This window comes from Phascolarctos cinereus, unplaced genomic scaffold, assembly GCF_003287225.1.
Source record: "Phascolarctos cinereus isolate Bilbo 61053 unplaced genomic scaffold, phaCin_HiC Scaffold_726;HRSCAF=1367, whole genome shotgun sequence".
In the NCBI taxonomy this organism is placed as follows: Eukaryota; Metazoa; Chordata; class Mammalia; order Diprotodontia; family Phascolarctidae; genus Phascolarctos; species Phascolarctos cinereus.
In genome coordinates, this window is record NW_027556098.1 from 214,217,489 (window position 1) to 214,233,982 (window position 16,494).

Consider the following 16,494-nt stretch of genomic DNA (forward strand, 5'->3'; position numbering starts at 1 on the left):
GGATAGCATTTTCCATCATGAGGCCTTTGTGTTACTGGGAAGGATTAAGTCTGTCAATATTAGTCATCTCACAACGTGGCTGTTACTATGTACAATGTTCTCCTGGTTCTGCTCACTTCACTCAGCATCAGACCATACAAGACTTTCCAGGTTTTTCTGAAGTCTGCCTGCTCATCATTTCTTATAGCACAGTAGTGTTCCATTACATTCGTATACCACAACTTGTTCAGCCATTCTCCAATTGATGGGCATCCTCTCAATTTCCAATTCTTTGACACCACAAAAAGCGCTACTATAAGTGTTTTTGTACATGTGGGTCCTTTTCCCATTTGTATGATCTCTTTGGGATACAGCCTGTGAAATGCATATCTTGAAGGTAAAAGGTACCTCAAAGGTCATCTAATCCAAACCTGCCTAAACCAAAAATCCCTTTTATACCATCTCTGATCACTATTCTCCAGGGATAATAGGACATCACCTGTCCTGGTGACTTTGAATGACATAGTTTCAGAATCAAGTTTGTAGTAAAGCAACTGTAATTAAAAGCTTCTTACGTTTTATACCATGGCATTTTTGGATTTTAAAACTGCACTGCTTTACTCGGTAGTGTTTAATTTTTAGTTGCAGTTGTTTTGTGTACTGAAAGTTGTCAAAAAGCAGAATGCTAAAATGTAAGCTCATTTTACAGCTTACTACTTCTCTTGGTCTAACTGAAAAGTGGTTTTAATCAGTGTTCATACTTGCTTTGTTTTTCTACTAATTGCCACATAGTTGACAAATTTTCATTTTTTGAAACATCTTGTTCATAGGCCTTCTATCAATTTCTTTGTTTCTGTTGAAGAAGAAAGAGACAATACAAATTCCTGTAGGAATTATCATTATATCTGGATGGGGGTGAGTTGGTGGCTTTCTTTCTGCTTAATACCTTTTCATATACACAATTGCTATTCAAATGCCTCTTTTCTGTCTCTTTCCTCTTGGTCTTGCAGCATTCCTGCTCTTCTCGTGGGTGTTCTTTTGATAGCTGGAAAACATAATGGTGATAGCATTGATTCTGCCTTTTTTTATGGGAAAGATCAGGTAAGAGGAGTATTTAAGAAAAATCTTTGCATCTTATGAATATCTTCCAATTTACGATCGAAAACCTCATACAACCTGGGGAGAGAAGAACTGGGGTCAGATACCACCTGAAACATATGCTACCTGTGTAACTGTAGGCAAGTTACCAAACCTCTCTAGGGCTCAGTTTCTTCATCTGTAAAATGAGGGAATACATACAGTGATCTTTAAGGTCCCTTTCAGCTCTCAATTTATGATCCTACAATCCTTAAAAATGCTGACAGCATTTAATATAAACAACTTTAGCCATCTCAGATGAATTAAGTAAATTATACTTTAATTAGCATCTATCACTTACATTAGTCAAAACAAGTATCATGAATACTTTGCATTTGTATAAATGTTTTTAGCTGAGGTTCTCCAGTGCTTGAACAATTATTTAATTCTCTTAAATGGGTGTATGTTTTAAATATAATCTGTGTAAAGCCATCAACAGTTAAACAGTAACAAAACAAATTTCTTGAGTCTTAAGTCATTTTTAGGTAAGAATTTAAAAGATAAAAATTTTTGGAAGAGAAAGGTGCTTGAAAGTAGAGAAATAGAGCCCATGTAAAAGTGGGCTTGGCGAATCCTGTAGAGGAAAGAGGAAAGCAGGCTATGTAAAAGAATTGAGGGACTGAAAGACTACCAAATTGTGTGCCTTCTGAGTGAATAGGTGTTATTCTTTCAGAAGGTAGGTCTGCAGTATTGAAGAAACCATCCTGAAAGAGGGAATAGGTGGGTTGCCAAATAACTTGGGTGGGGGGGGGGTGTGGGTGTGTGACAGGAAACTTCATCAGTCAATGTTTTTAAATACCTATTTGATAAAAGAGTATACCAATAAAACATTTGAATCACCACAATGAAAAGCAGAAGAGCATAAATGTTATGCTTTGAACCAGTTAAACAAAAATCTTTTATTCATTCATAAAAGGAAATTCTAAGTCATTTTGAACCATGAATAAGTATTTAATTTTGAACTTGTTTTTGTGTCTTAACGTACTAAGATTGTTAATATTATTGTGAAAAGAATATCATAACTCCTTTTTCTGACTCTGACAGATGATCACCACAGCAGTCACCCTGTTTTGTAGCATATTGATATCAGGCGTATCACTGATGTGTATGAACCAGAGTACACAGGAGGGGAATTACGAGGGATTGGATCGTCGTTCTCAGAACAGCAAAACAGGGGAGGCTGAAAGGACTGCTGTTGAGGAAAGTCCAGTGCCAACAAATGAACCAGAACCGTATACAAGTTCTACTCTAGAAAGAAGTATGTCATTTAAGTCAGTGTTTATGTCTTTATACTTTAATAAATGCTTTGTTTTAAAGGGCCCTAACTGACTTGACTTGAGTATTCTAGGTATTTATTCATCATGTGGGGAACTTGGACCAATGTAATTAGGAAACAACTAAGCAAAGTAATTGGTATGCTGCTTATAGTTCTTGTGGAAAATCATTTGTTAACTTTAAGAGTTGGAATTTACATTCTGAAAAATACATTGTCTGAGAGTGGGTCTAAATGAAATCCACGTATGCTTAGAAAATTCAACTACATTATCTTTTGGACAACAGTAGTGACTGAAATAAGTCAAAGAAGTCTGTATAAAAATTATTTCAATTGACAATAGAAGTATAATTCCTAACTAATAAAATAGTATCTGTTTATCAATATTAGTCCAGATTGAGATTAGCTTTATTGTATACATATCAGGAATGCAGAATTGGAATGCTATTTTTATATATTCATTAGAGAATATAAAGATATCATAAACATAAAACATATCACTCCAGAAAAGAGATGTAAAAAGATATGAGAGAAGAAGGAAGGTATTTTCCCTTCTCTATCTTTTGAAAAGAGAAAGAAAGAAGAGGGGAAGAAAAACCACCCATTTGGCAGCCTTGTGTAAAATGAGATTTTCATAGGGAAGAGGAAAGGAAAAGAAAGGGATTAAGTGAGATAAGACTTCACTGTTTATTAAGTATTTTGGCATCGTTGTAGGAAGTGTTTAAGAAAAATGCCTTATATTATTAATATTTTTCATATTGCATCTGCATTTCAGATGACTTGATAGAGATTAATAGAAATATTAAAAAGATGGGGAGAGGAGATAATCTTGTTGCTCAGAAAATCTTAATAATAGCTAGCATTATATAATATTTTAAGATTTGCAAAGTTCTTTTACAGATATTATCCTCCTTTATCTTTACAACAATCCTGGGAGGTAGGGCCTGTTATTATTCCCTTTTTACAGAGAAACTGAGACAGAGGACAAGTGACTTGCCCAGGGTCACACAGCTATTACAGATCTAAAGTGGGATTTTAATTCAGATCTTCCTGACTCCCAAGTCCACTAGCTCTATCCACTGTACCACCTAGCTGTGCAAATAATTAATGTAATAGATTAGTGGTGTAAAACTCAAATGAAAATGGATCTGTGCAGGCCTATTGAGTTAGAAAGCCACAAATTACCATTATCTGTGTTGAATTATATTTTTATTCATTTTGTTAAACATTCCCCAATTCAGTTTCTCTGTGTCATGTATGTGTGTGTGTGTATATATGTGTATATATACACATATAGTTTTTAAACATAAAATATTTACTTAATGATAAGGCAAAAGCAAGAATAATTATGATAGTTATTCAGTATAAGGCAAATGCAATAATAATCAAAATCTCATTGTCCTGGGTTACATTCTCCCACCAGCATATCATGTGAAAGAGTAGGCACCTGCTTACAAAAACCTACGAGGAAATGCTATGAGTAAAGAAAATCCATATGCCCAAATAGCCATTTATGACTCTGAACTGCAGGATCTAATTTCCTTGGTCCTTTCAGGAATAGTCTGTACCTCATAAACCTGTTTTCTGCTAGATACTCACCTTCTGCTCCACACCACTCTTGTACTAGGCATATCTGCTTCACTTCTGCTCTTGAACTTATGAAAGTGTTACAGGTTCTTTTAATTCACAGTTGCCCTTTAGAGGGCATTGAGAAAATATTTTTCCTTTCTTGTCTTTAATTTAAAATTTTTACTCTAAATTTAACAAACACTAAATAAAATGAGCATTTCCGTGTACAAACTAAGATAGATTGCATAGGCAACTCTGAATCTGTGTGATGTACAACTTCCTTTTCCTTTTAAGTATGTAACTTAAACATGTAACTTTAAAAGTTGTCCTGTTTGTGTTTTCTTGTGAATTTAAAAAATACTTCAGTCACCCTCTTTTCATTTTCATTAAACAACCCTATTGCTAGTTCTCTCTCCCATCTCATCTCCCCTCCAAAAATATTTTTAACAAAGAAAAATAAAATATTTTATGCATAGTAATGAATACTAATAAATAAATTTGTAATTATGCATAGTGAAGCAAAATAAATTCTACCATTGACTATATTTGAAAAGTGTCATTGGATGCACCTTGCATGCGTCACCTCTCTGTCAGAAGGTAGGCGACATGCTTCTTCATCAGTCGTTTAGACTCTTGCAAACAATCAGAATTTTAAAATCATTTAGCATTATTTGTGCAACATCGTTCTCTTGACTTTGCTCACTTTGCTCTGCTCCAGTTCATACAAGTATTTTCAAGTTTCTCAGAAATGATTCCTGTCATCATTTCTCATAAAGCAACAATATTCATAAACCACAAACCATTCATGAACTATTTGTTCAGCCATCCTCCAATTGATAGATATCCCCTTTGTTTCCAGTTCTTTGCTATAACAAAAAAGAACTGGTATAAATATTTTTGTACATACTAGTCTTTTTCCCCTTTCTTTGATCTTTTCAGACCTGGAAGTAATAATTCCTGGGTCAAAATTGAGTGATTTGGTGTGTGTGTGGTGGGGGGGGGGAATCCAAATTGCTTTCTAGAATGCTTGTATCAATTCACAGCTCCACCAGCATTACTTGTATTTGTCATTTCCCTTTTTGTCAATATGACAGTGGAACCTCAGAATTGGTTTAATTTGTATTTCTGTTATTATTGGTGATTTGGAGCATTTTTTTCCATGTCCCAGTTATATATTAATCTGGTTCAGGCAACCCTGGCTAAGGAGTTCATTATCTCTGCAATAGATCATTGATAAAAATCTGTTCAGAAAGCTCAAACTGTAAATTCTCTTAAATTGCTTTTTTGTTTGGCCATATTGTATATAAGTATGTTATTTCTGACCCAAACAAGTGAATTTTCCCTGGAAAGGAGGCTAATTCAATTTTTAAAAAATACAGTTTACTTAAATTTTTAGAAAGCTAAAGCATTTGATTTATAATAAGGAACATCCAGGTAAATCTTTACTAACTATTTCCAGGAAAGCTTTGGTAAAATTGTTGCAGATAAAAGGGGCAGCTAGATGGACAGTAGATAGTGCCAGGCCTGGAGTTAGGAAGATTCATCTTCCTGAGAATTTAGATTTGACCTCTGACACTTACTAGCTTTGTGACCCTGGGCAAGGCACTTAACCCTTTTTGCCTCATTTTCCTCATCTGTAAAATGAACTGGAGAAGGAAATAGCAAACCACTCTAGTGTCTTTGCCAAGAAAACCCCAAATGGGGTCACAGAGAGTCAGGACAACTGAAATGACTGAACATTGCTGATAAAATAAAACTCAACTAATTTTGGGAGCAAAGTATACCATCCTGGGTCCACTCAAAAAAATTCAGTATTGCATATAATGTGTGCCATTATAATTAAATGTAAGTATATTTAAACATAGTATTGAACCATATATAATTTTTTACCTTCCAGGGACCTGAGAGATTGTCTAGTCTGTTTTTCTACTGGAAGCTGCTTCCTCTCTGTAGAGTCTCTCCCAGGTGATTGAGTTCCTGCTTGCTTGTGTACTTTTGGCAATGGGCCAGATAGTGATGTTGAGGAGGAAGGCAGCCCTCTTGTAAATGCCATCTGGTGGTGGTACTTATTCCTCTATCAAGAATTTCTTTATAGAATTTCACAATGAAAGAGACCATCACAGTGATTCCATCTGACCTTCTTCACTTTACAGAGCTGGAGATTGAACCCCCGAGAAGTGATATGACTCACCAGTGATCATACAGGCAGTAGATACAGGCCTGGGATTCAGAACTGGTACCTCAGCCCCAAACCAGTGGTTCCTCTGTCTCACTCTCTTTTTCATGACAACCTTTCACGTCTGAAAGGCTGCCATAGTGCCTTTCCTAAAATCATGCATTAGCTCTGACAAATCAACATTAACAGCAGTTTCTTCATCTGTAAAGTAGGGCTGATGATATCTGTACCTTCTAGGATTATCTTAGGGATCAAGTGAAATAATGTATAGTTTTGCATACTTGGAAATTATGTAAATGATATAATATTTGTAAAGTGTTTAGTGTAGTGCCTGACACAGAGTAGGCACTTAATAAATGCTTGTTTTCTTCCTTCCTTTTTTTAGGAGGCAACTAGGTAGTGTAGTGTATAGAGCATTAGACCTAGAGTCAGGAAGACCTGAGTTCAGATTTGGCATCAGATAGTTACTGGCTGTGTGACTGTGAACAAGTCACTTAACCTCTGTCTGCCTCATTTTCTCAACTATAAAATGGGGTTAATAATAGTACCTAGCTCCCAAGATTGTGAGGATCAAATGAAATAATATTTATTGCAGATTATACAAATGAGATAATATTTGTAAAGATCTTAGCATGGTGCCTGGCTCATAGTAGGCTCTATATAAATGCTAATTCCTTTCCCCAAAAAAGGCAGCTGTGTTGGTCTGTGATTTCTATCTCTGCTAATTCTGAGATTCTATAATTTCTTTCCTCCTTACCTCTAATCTAGGCTGATCTGGTAAGTATTAGTAATTAGCATGAATTTGTGTCACTTAGGTATCCAACCTGGATTCCTTGATTGAACACCCACAAGAAGTATTCCCAAACATTTCATTTACTGTTTCCCAGTCCCTTTACTGTAGGTAAGCCAACAGGATTGTCTCATTTCCGTGTTGATGTTTATTACAAGTGTGAAGTGAAATTGAGAGCTCTGACAGAAACTAAATTCAGTTCAGCAACCTTTGTTATGTCTGCTATCTACAAAAGATTGTGTGCTAGGCCCTGGGAGTACAAAGGTGTAAAATAACTGTCCTTTTCCTCTAAGAGCTCACCTTCTAAGAGGGACAAATGGATGAGTGAAAAGGCGTTTATTAAATGCTTGCTATTTGCCAGATGCTAAACTAAGCTAGGAATATAAATAGAAAAGTAGAAAATTCTCTGCCCTCCAGCTGCTTGCATCTAAGGTGGGGTAGGGGTGGAGACAGCACTTATAGGTAAAGTAGTACCCAGAGTGTTTTGGTGAGTGGAACAATGGGGCATTTATTGTTTTGATTAGTGTTGGTAGAAAGTAGTGTGAGTCTGAAAATAACTGAGGTAAAAGCATGGATCTGGGATCGGCTAAATTTTAGGATCTCTTAATCAGGACAGCCTGATATAGGATTTCTTAGTCCAGGTCAGGAGGGCCAAAACCCCTCTTAGCCTTGATCAGGCAGAAGATGATCGAAGTAGAGGAAAGATCAGACAGAGAGCTCTGAGAAGATTTGAGGAGTGAGAAATCTCTCTTTTAGCTGAGGTGAGGACCCTTGGTGAAGGTGGCACTTGGGCCAAACCTGAAATGAAAAGTGGGGTTTCAATAAGTAGAGATGAAGAAAAAGGGATGTATTTTAAGTATGAACAGAGGCAGAAGAGTTCAGGATGAGATTGAGAAACAACTAATAGTCTACTTTGGCAGGAAGTATGTAACAAAGGAAGAATATAAAATAATGCTGGAAAAGATAATTTAAGCCTAAGGAAAGCCTTAAAGATAATTTAAAGCTAAGAAGACCCTTAAATTGCAGGCTAAGTCAAAGAATAGGAGGCTAATGGGTGATTTGATTACCACTATCTTCAAGCATAATAAGAATTTTGTTTTTGGAAAAAGTGCTGACAAGTTGGCTTGTGAACCAGCACTGAAGCAGTGAACTTAAAACTCTAGAGAGCTGCTGTCAGCAGGCATTTATATTGAGCATGGCTCAATAGGTGCTGAGGAAGGTTTACAGGTGAGAAAAGACAAGACTTGCCCTTAATGAGTTTACAGTTTACTAGAGGAAGTTAAGATCTAAATGAATATGATACAAATTAGAATAAATTGTATATGTTGTCAGGAAAAAACTTAAGTGAGATAATATTTATAAAATTCTTTGGAAACTTTAAAGCACTATGCAGGTACTAGTTAGTATCACTATTATTATTATGCCAGGGTAACAAAGCACTGAAAGGGATACCTTTGGAGATAATTTCAAAATTATTTACCTTTAGTTATTTATTACTTTGCTTACTTTAAGGCAGAGGAGAGGACTGCCTTTTCCATGGTGCTAATTTAACTTTTTTTTTCTATTAGAATTGGACATTAAAGAAAACAATACTCCAGAATCTTTTTTTCCCTTAGGGTCATAGTTTATGAACGTTATAGTACCCATTGTCAAAAGCTCCTTTGGATGCCATGGACCCTGAATTTTAGGATACAGTGTGTTCGGTATTTGAACACTGACATTTACATGATTTGTTGCTAAGGTAATGCTGTTGGTAAATTTTTAATTCTAAGAAAAACCACATCTGGAAATGTGCCAAATTCTCACAAAGGGGACATATAGCGTGCTGCTTAGTAGACATTTTGAGGAACAAAAGTTATGCATTGCCTCTTTCAGTGTTGACTTCTTTATGCCACCTTCAGAATCATTTTCAAAACTGTATAATTTTTCTGTAAAACTTAATTTAAAGGAAATCATTTAACATTTAACACTGATTTTATCATTCATATTTTAGACATGGAAAGCAAATAAGTGTTTTATTGAAGGCTATCACTGCCAAGTGCTGTGGAAGATACAAGAGAAGTATCAACTAAAATCCCTTTTAGTGAGTCTGGTTAGAGAGACAAAATTTGAGTTTAGGGAATAATTAGAGAACAGTCAAGTACAAAATGATATATAGTCTATACTGTATGTGTTCTGAAAATGTGGAAATAAATGAATCCTGGAGTAGAGGGACAAAGTTTCAGGTATTTTAAGCAAGGGAAAAAATACAAACCCCACAAATTCACATTTATACAGAACTGAGTTTTCCAAGTGTCTGTCTCATAGTGACTCTGAATTACTTCATTGCAAAAATTATCTTTACATATGAAACTGAAGCTCAGACAAGTTGAGTAATTTGCCCACAGTCACACAAGTGGTGGGGCCAGGGTTCAGTGAAACCTAGGTCTCCAGACTCCAAGTCTGGTATTTTTTCCACTACACCATGCTGCTTTTCAAATAACAATTATTTATATAATGGAATAGATTTATAAAGCTCTTTCCTCACAAAAACCACGAGAGATATAGGTAGTACAAATCTTTTTAGTTTCATTTAACAGATGAGAAAACTGAGAGTTCAGAAAGCTTATGATTGCTTTTGGTCACAATAGCTAGTAAATGTATGAGGTAAAACATGAATTCAGATTTGACTTCAGGCTCAGTGTTTTTTTACATGACACTATGCTGAGCATGCCATATAGAGGGACATTAAAAAGACCACCCTTCCTGGAATGAAGAGTTTGTGTTGAAGAGTGAGAAATAAGGGTGAGCAGATAAGAATAGGTCCGGTTTTAAGAGTTTTGAAAGCCAAGTAGGGCTTCTTAATCTCGAGTCAGCAAATTTCAGAGGGTCTGTAAACTTGGATGGGAAAAAACAACCTCTTTTTTCCCACTAATCTATAACAGAAACATAACAAATCCTTCATTTATTTAAAAATATTATCCTAAGCAGTCTCTACGCTTCACCAGTCTACAAAAGGAATCCATGACAAAACAGATTTAAGACCCTTGATTTTAATTCTTAAGGAGAGAGAACAGATTTCTGAGAAGAGTGGCAGAATGAAAATTGTATTTGAGAGAGATTTGGAGCAAATTCTGAAATTTCCATTCTAGTTACTTTGACAAAATTAAATGCAATGGGAGAGCTTTTTGGAAACATTATGAAATTTATGTATACATCCTTATCTATGTTTGGATACTTTTTAGAAAAGATGATTCAAGACCATTTTGACACAACATAGAAAAATCTTCTCTGAAAAGTTAAATCACCTCATGAACTTTGGAGTTTTGTAAGTATTAGACCTCTGACCTGACTTTTTTTTTTCAGGCTCCTGTTCATGTTCAGTAGGCAATGGTGAATTGTGCCATTCTGCAGTCGACCCAATAGCAAATACCAGTCTGGGTGAAACTCTAACTCCTTCCTTGGGGACAGGTAAATTAGGCTAAGGATTTTCAAAGGAGATAGTTTCACATTGTTATGATTTAAAGTAACTATATAAAATTTCTGTTGGTGTTAGCAAAAGTAAGTTTCCAGTAGGGACAGCTAGGTGGCACAGTAGATAGAGCACCGGACCTGGAGTCAGGAGGACTTCAGTTCAAATCCAGCCTTAGACACATATCACTCACATATATTTTTATAGCAGCTCTCTTTGTGGTGGCAAAGAACTGGAAATTGCAGGGATGCCCATCAGTTGGGGAATGGCTAAACAAATTGTGTTGTATGTGTTTGTCATAGAATACTACTTTGCTGTAAGAAATGATGAGCCCAGTGATTGTAGAAAAACATGGCAAAATTTGCATGAAATAATGAAGAGTGAAATGAGCAGAACCAAGAAAACATTGTATACAGTAACAGCAATATTGTTTTAAGAACAACCTTGACAGACCAAGGCATTCTGAATATTATAAATAGCCAAATTAATTACAAAGGTCCTATGAAGAAAGATTCTATGTACATCCAGAGAAAGAACTGCCATATACTAACTTTGTTGTATATTTAAAAGGAATAGCAAGTTGTACCTAATAGATCTGCAGTTTCAGGTTTAATCCTTTTTTTTTGCCTATTCTTCTTTGTTACGGAAATACTTGTTTTATTTCTTAAGTTCAGAAATTTTTTAAAAATAAAAAACAAAAATAAATCTGGCCTCATACACTATGTGACCCTGGGCAAATCACATAACCCTGTTTGCCTCAGTTTCCTCATCTGTAATGAGCTTGAGAAATAAATGGCAAATCACTCCAGTATCTTTGCCAAGAAAACCCCAAAATAGGTCATGGAGAGTCAGACATGACTAAAACAAATAAACAACAGCTTCCTGACCCCAAAGCTGGCTTTCTATCCACTATACTACAATGGAACTTGTACGGAATTTTTATAAGATCATTAATCATTCATTTTGTATATTTTTTTTCTTAAAAAGATAAGTTGTTAATGGCTTTTTTTAACATCACCATGTGCTCAGTATCCCTCCCTCTCAACTCTAAGAGCCATCACTTCACTTAAACAAATAATGTTTTTTAAAAGGCAAAAGAGAGGAGGGAAAAAACCAGCATAACAGATCAATACATCAAAAAAATCTGAAAATATGTGCAACATACAATAATTGCAGACCTCCTGCCCCGCCAAGGGATGGTATCTTCTCATATCTCTTCTTTTAAGCTATGTTTGTTCTTTATAATTTTATAATATTAACTTTTGATTTTTTTTTTGAGGTAGTTGTCTCTATTTTTATCACTGTAGTCATTGGGTATATTGTTTTCTTGACTCTGCTTACTTCATTTTGCATCACTTCGTATGTTTCAAGTCACATTCATCATTTCTTACAGCACAGTAATATTCCATTACATTAAAGTACCACAGCTTTGAAAATAAATAAAAATGTGGTCAAAAGATAATGAATGAACAATTCTCAAAAAAAAAAAAAAAAGAATTGAAAACTATCCCCTAAAAGCCTTTCCCCAATCAGTGGGCATCTACTTTGTTTCCAATTCTTTGTTGCCACAAAAAAGAAGTATTATTACAAATATTTTGGTGTACATGGGAACTTTTCTCTTTTTAATGACCTCTCCTTGGAGTTTAAGCCCAGTGATGGAATCTTTGGGTCAAAGAGTATAGACATTTTAGCACTTTATTTACATAATTTCAAAATGTTTTCCAAAATGGTTATACTGATTCATAGCTCCACCAACAATGTACTAATGTGCCTATCTTTCCACAACCCTTCCAACACTAACTGTTCCCAACTTTTGTCATCTTTGCTTATTTGTAGGGAATGAGATAAAACCTTAACGGTTTTGATTTGTATATCTCTTGTTAATAATTTGGAGCATCTGTTCATATGATTATTAATAACTTTAATATTTCTTTTTGAGAACTGTTAGTTCATATCTTTAGACTGAATTTTTATTTTCAAAATTGTTCCTATTAGAATAATCCTAGTACTAAGTACAGTTTTGATTTGTGTATTGGAAAAGAAGGGCTTATTTTTTAGCCATCTAGATTTAAAGCTGGAAGGGACTTTAGAGGTCATAACATCCAGTTCCGTCATTTTACTGATATGGGAAATAAGGCCCAGTGAAGTTAACTCTCTTGCCCAGGACTACACAACTATTGTCTGACACAGGATTTGAACCTAGGTCTACATGATTCCGAGTCTATCTACTATATCATGCTACCTCAGAAGACTAATTACTATTTATTTTCATGCTTAATGACCTATTTCCCTCTTCCTATCTCTTTCCCTCCCCCCAAAAAAATACAAAATGTGGACCTTAATAACCTGCTAAATTGCCTTGAATTCATTAGTTAATTTTTTAAATATCTGTCATATAACAAGTATTGCACAGAAGAAATATTCTCTTTCTTTTCACTTCAAACTAAAAACCAAGGCATTTTTGTCCGAAGGACCATTTTTTAAAATTGTTTTGACTTAGAAGGTAAATGGAAGCTATTTTGCAGATTTTTATTATATACATGTCTTTTTAAAAAATATTTTTTCCATACAAGCTGAGTATTGTTAAAAGGACTGACTTTTTTGCCTTAGAGATTAAAATTCAGCCATGTATTTATCTCGCATCCCTATTTCAGATTATTTAAAGCCATTGAATTGTTATGTATATGTGTTTTGAGTAGGTTTTCTGCTCCATATGCTGACTTAACATGATTTGGGCAAAGGAACCAAAAAAAATGTTCTATATACATGAAACAGATGTACAATTGTAAAAAAAAAATTTACATGTAAAATATTCCATATGTTCTCATGCTGAGGTATTTTTTCCTGTCTTTTCTGCTGCCACCTGCTGGTGTAGACTGAAAATTTAATACTAGTCATCTTTCCAAAGGGCTAACCTTACACATATACATACATGTGCGCGTGCACAGGCACACACCACTCTCTCTTTTAAGGCTTGGGGTTATATTCATTAACTTTTTATGCCAAGGACCTCATGCATCTGTCTAAACAAGGGACCAACCTTTTCTTCAGCTATTCTCTTTTTTACAATCCCTAAAGCAGTTTAACTTGGCATTCTTCCACACAAACGGGTCCTTTGTGCGTATGAGGTAGATAACATCCTCAGAACGTCATCTCAGTTTCCTGCTTGCCTGTTCTTTGCCTCCAGGGCCTGGTCTTTAATAATTTCTCCTTCACTGGTAACCTCCTCCCAGAGTCCTGGTGATCTACACAGTTGTTATGTAGAAAACTCTTTGCAACTTTTACAGCATTACATAAGCATGAACTGCTGTTTTTGTTGTATTCAATACTGACTTCAAACCTATGGGGTTTTGTCAGTGTGGTTGCTTCCATTTTAAGGATAGATCCTAGCTCCCTTAGGCTGTAGTACATGGTTACCACAGGTTGCTGTATCAGAAAATTCATCCACTAGTGGTCATCTCTCTCCAGAATCTTTTATCAGATATCATTGCTCTCACCATGTGAGGACTGATCTTTAATGTCATACTGTGTTAGTATAAAAATCTGTTTTGTGAAAGTTTCTTCCTTTAACTGCCATAGAGTAGCAAATTAGACAGCAAAAGCTGGTGATTTACTAGTGAGGGTAAGCTGTAGTGAACCTAAGCTAAAAGAAATGTGGTTGTCATCATTTTTTCATATAGTGCCTCAATTCTTTAAAAATCTTTAATGCAGTTTGTCAGTTGAATTTTGATTGAATAAAAATTTTAAAGCACTCAATATATACACTATTAATTATTGTAATTTATATTAATTTTATAGCAGCCAGACTGAGAAGTATGAAGCCTTTCTCAAGAGGCCATACAACATGTGTGTGTGTGTGTGTGTGTATATATGTGTGTGTGTAAAACATTACATTAATTAAGAGTGAAATATAGGAATTCTCAATTTGAGGTCTACCTTTTTTTTGATTATCTTAGAATTATACTGTTAAGTAGTAGTATAAGTAATGCAAGTACTTTATAACTTTTCAGATGTAATTTCTTGGGAGGAAGTAAGGAATCTGTTCTTGCTTTGCAGTGTGAAGGAAAGACTCTTCTACAGAGCTCTTATAATATAACCCATTATGGCTCTGGGTTGTAATTGTATGTGTGACAGTTTGCTTAGCCATTAAACAAATTTAAATCCCTTTAAAAAGCTCTGATTACAAATTATTCTTAATGTTTTCTAGGTGAGCATTGTGTGAGTCAGTGTAATTCTCAGAGCTGCATATTAGCTCAGGAAGAACAACTTCTACAGATTGGAGACAAACAACTGGCTAGACATGTGTTGCTGTGTTTACTACTTATTGTCGGCTTACTTGCTGTAAATATTTCTTTTACTTTTATTTGAGGTCCTTTCCCTTAAGTGCTTTGTAAAAATTGCATTTGGCCAACTAAGAAAGCTTAGTTACTTCTACAAATGGTAGTAGGCCATATAGAATCTTAAATCTCTAATCTTCTTTAAAAGGGGGAAAAAATTAGTATCTCATTTTACAGTTACTGTCCTATTTCTGAAAAAAAAAATTTTGTATCCTGCCTGGATAATATTTTTCCATTTACCTTGAACCTAGAATTTGAAAAAAATCTGAGTTTTTCTATTAATCACTCTTTGTCATAGGTAAAAATTAACTATTTTTAAGAGCTACTAATTTCTAATCGTTAGCTGACCTTAATGGACAGACTCTACTACTCCTTTTCAAGAGCTCTTTCCAACATAGCTACTTTTCTGAGATACAGATGTGGCGATGAATAAAATGAACATAGAGGAATCTTTCTAATACTTCTGAGCCTCACTTTTTGTAGAATGGTAGCAACTGCTACAGATTTGATAATCTGATTTTTGCATCATGAAGTGCTAATTTTAAAAATCTGCCCTATTTTACACCAGGCAGCAGTACTGACGTCTTATGAATTAATTAGAATAATTATTAGAATTATTAGAATAGACATCTATATAAATGACATCTCTCAGAAGGATATGTCAGCCTCTTTCTAGAAAGACAAAGTTTATGTATTCTCATAGTGGTTTGCCCTTTAGTTTTCCTTTTCAGGCATTAAATAGTTTTAGATTTAAAGCATTTGTTTAATTGTAACTGTATTCTGATAGGTAAAATGAATAGCTTTCTTTATTTGAAAATATTTTTTATTATTTCTTTGTAGAATCTTTCCAGTTGTTTGTGGTGGCTATTCAACCAAGAACCTGGAAGACTGTATGTTGAATTACAGTTTTTTTGTGCTGTATTCAATTTTGGACAGGTATTTACTAGGAATTTCAAAGGAACCTTTATGTGTATGTAGGTATGCACACACATGTGTGTGCCTGCGTGTGTGTGTGTGTGTGTGTGTGTTCTGTTTGATCAGCTGTGTTATGTGTCAATGAGAGATATGCCTGTCTGTGAATAGAAAAATGTATTATTATTTTAACCGAAGTTACCAGGTTGTGTTCTGAATATTTCAACCAGATATATTGAATTCATCTTCTTTTTTCATTTTGAAAGCAAGAATGGTCATGGAAACAGAGGCACAGAACCTCATGATCTATTTGAACTTTATCATAATTAGGTTAGCTTTGGCAAATAAAAGGTCTTTTATAGCTACACATAAAATAAAGAAAATTATTTAATAGTATCCTTAATAATTCCTGAGCAGAAAAGTTCTAAATACATAATTAGGCTTTAACAGCTTAAAATCACACCAAGACTTGGGGAGACCCTGTATATAGTATATATTTGTCAAATGTTACTTTAAAATTTATTGACAGTTTAATATATCTCCAGTATTTCAGGGAGACATGATTTTATTGATGTGGGTACTCCCTTCTTAAGTACACATTCCAGGTCCTTTCTGTGCTTTAGCAAACAATTTCCATAAATTGTTATGTTAGAAAAATTAATCATCTTTGGGCAGCTTGGTCATGAGCCTCTTTGAACTTAGCCAGGCTTGTCTTTATTTAACAAACATGAAGTCCATCACTGTACTCATACTTGAAGTTTAGGTAAACCTACAAGAGCATGTATGCCATTATTACAGCCTAACAAAATAGAATTTTAATCAATAAGCATTTATTAGTGGAGCAATTAACATATACTCTGATTTAATACT

General features: G+C 34.7%; 1 protein-coding gene across 1 annotated transcript in view; it reads left to right on the forward strand.

Annotated features, from left to right (window-relative positions):
- GPR155 (G protein-coupled receptor 155) overlaps window positions 1-16,494 on the forward strand; it is a 49,010-nt gene that overhangs the window by 24,754 nt on the left and 7,762 nt on the right. The window contains 6 exon segments of the mRNA XM_020990995.2: window positions 810-894; window positions 990-1,080; window positions 2,161-2,374; window positions 10,270-10,374; window positions 14,583-14,716; window positions 15,553-15,648. Coding sequence (XP_020846654.2) covers window positions 810-894; window positions 990-1,080; window positions 2,161-2,374; window positions 10,270-10,374; window positions 14,583-14,716; window positions 15,553-15,648 — 725 coding nt within the window.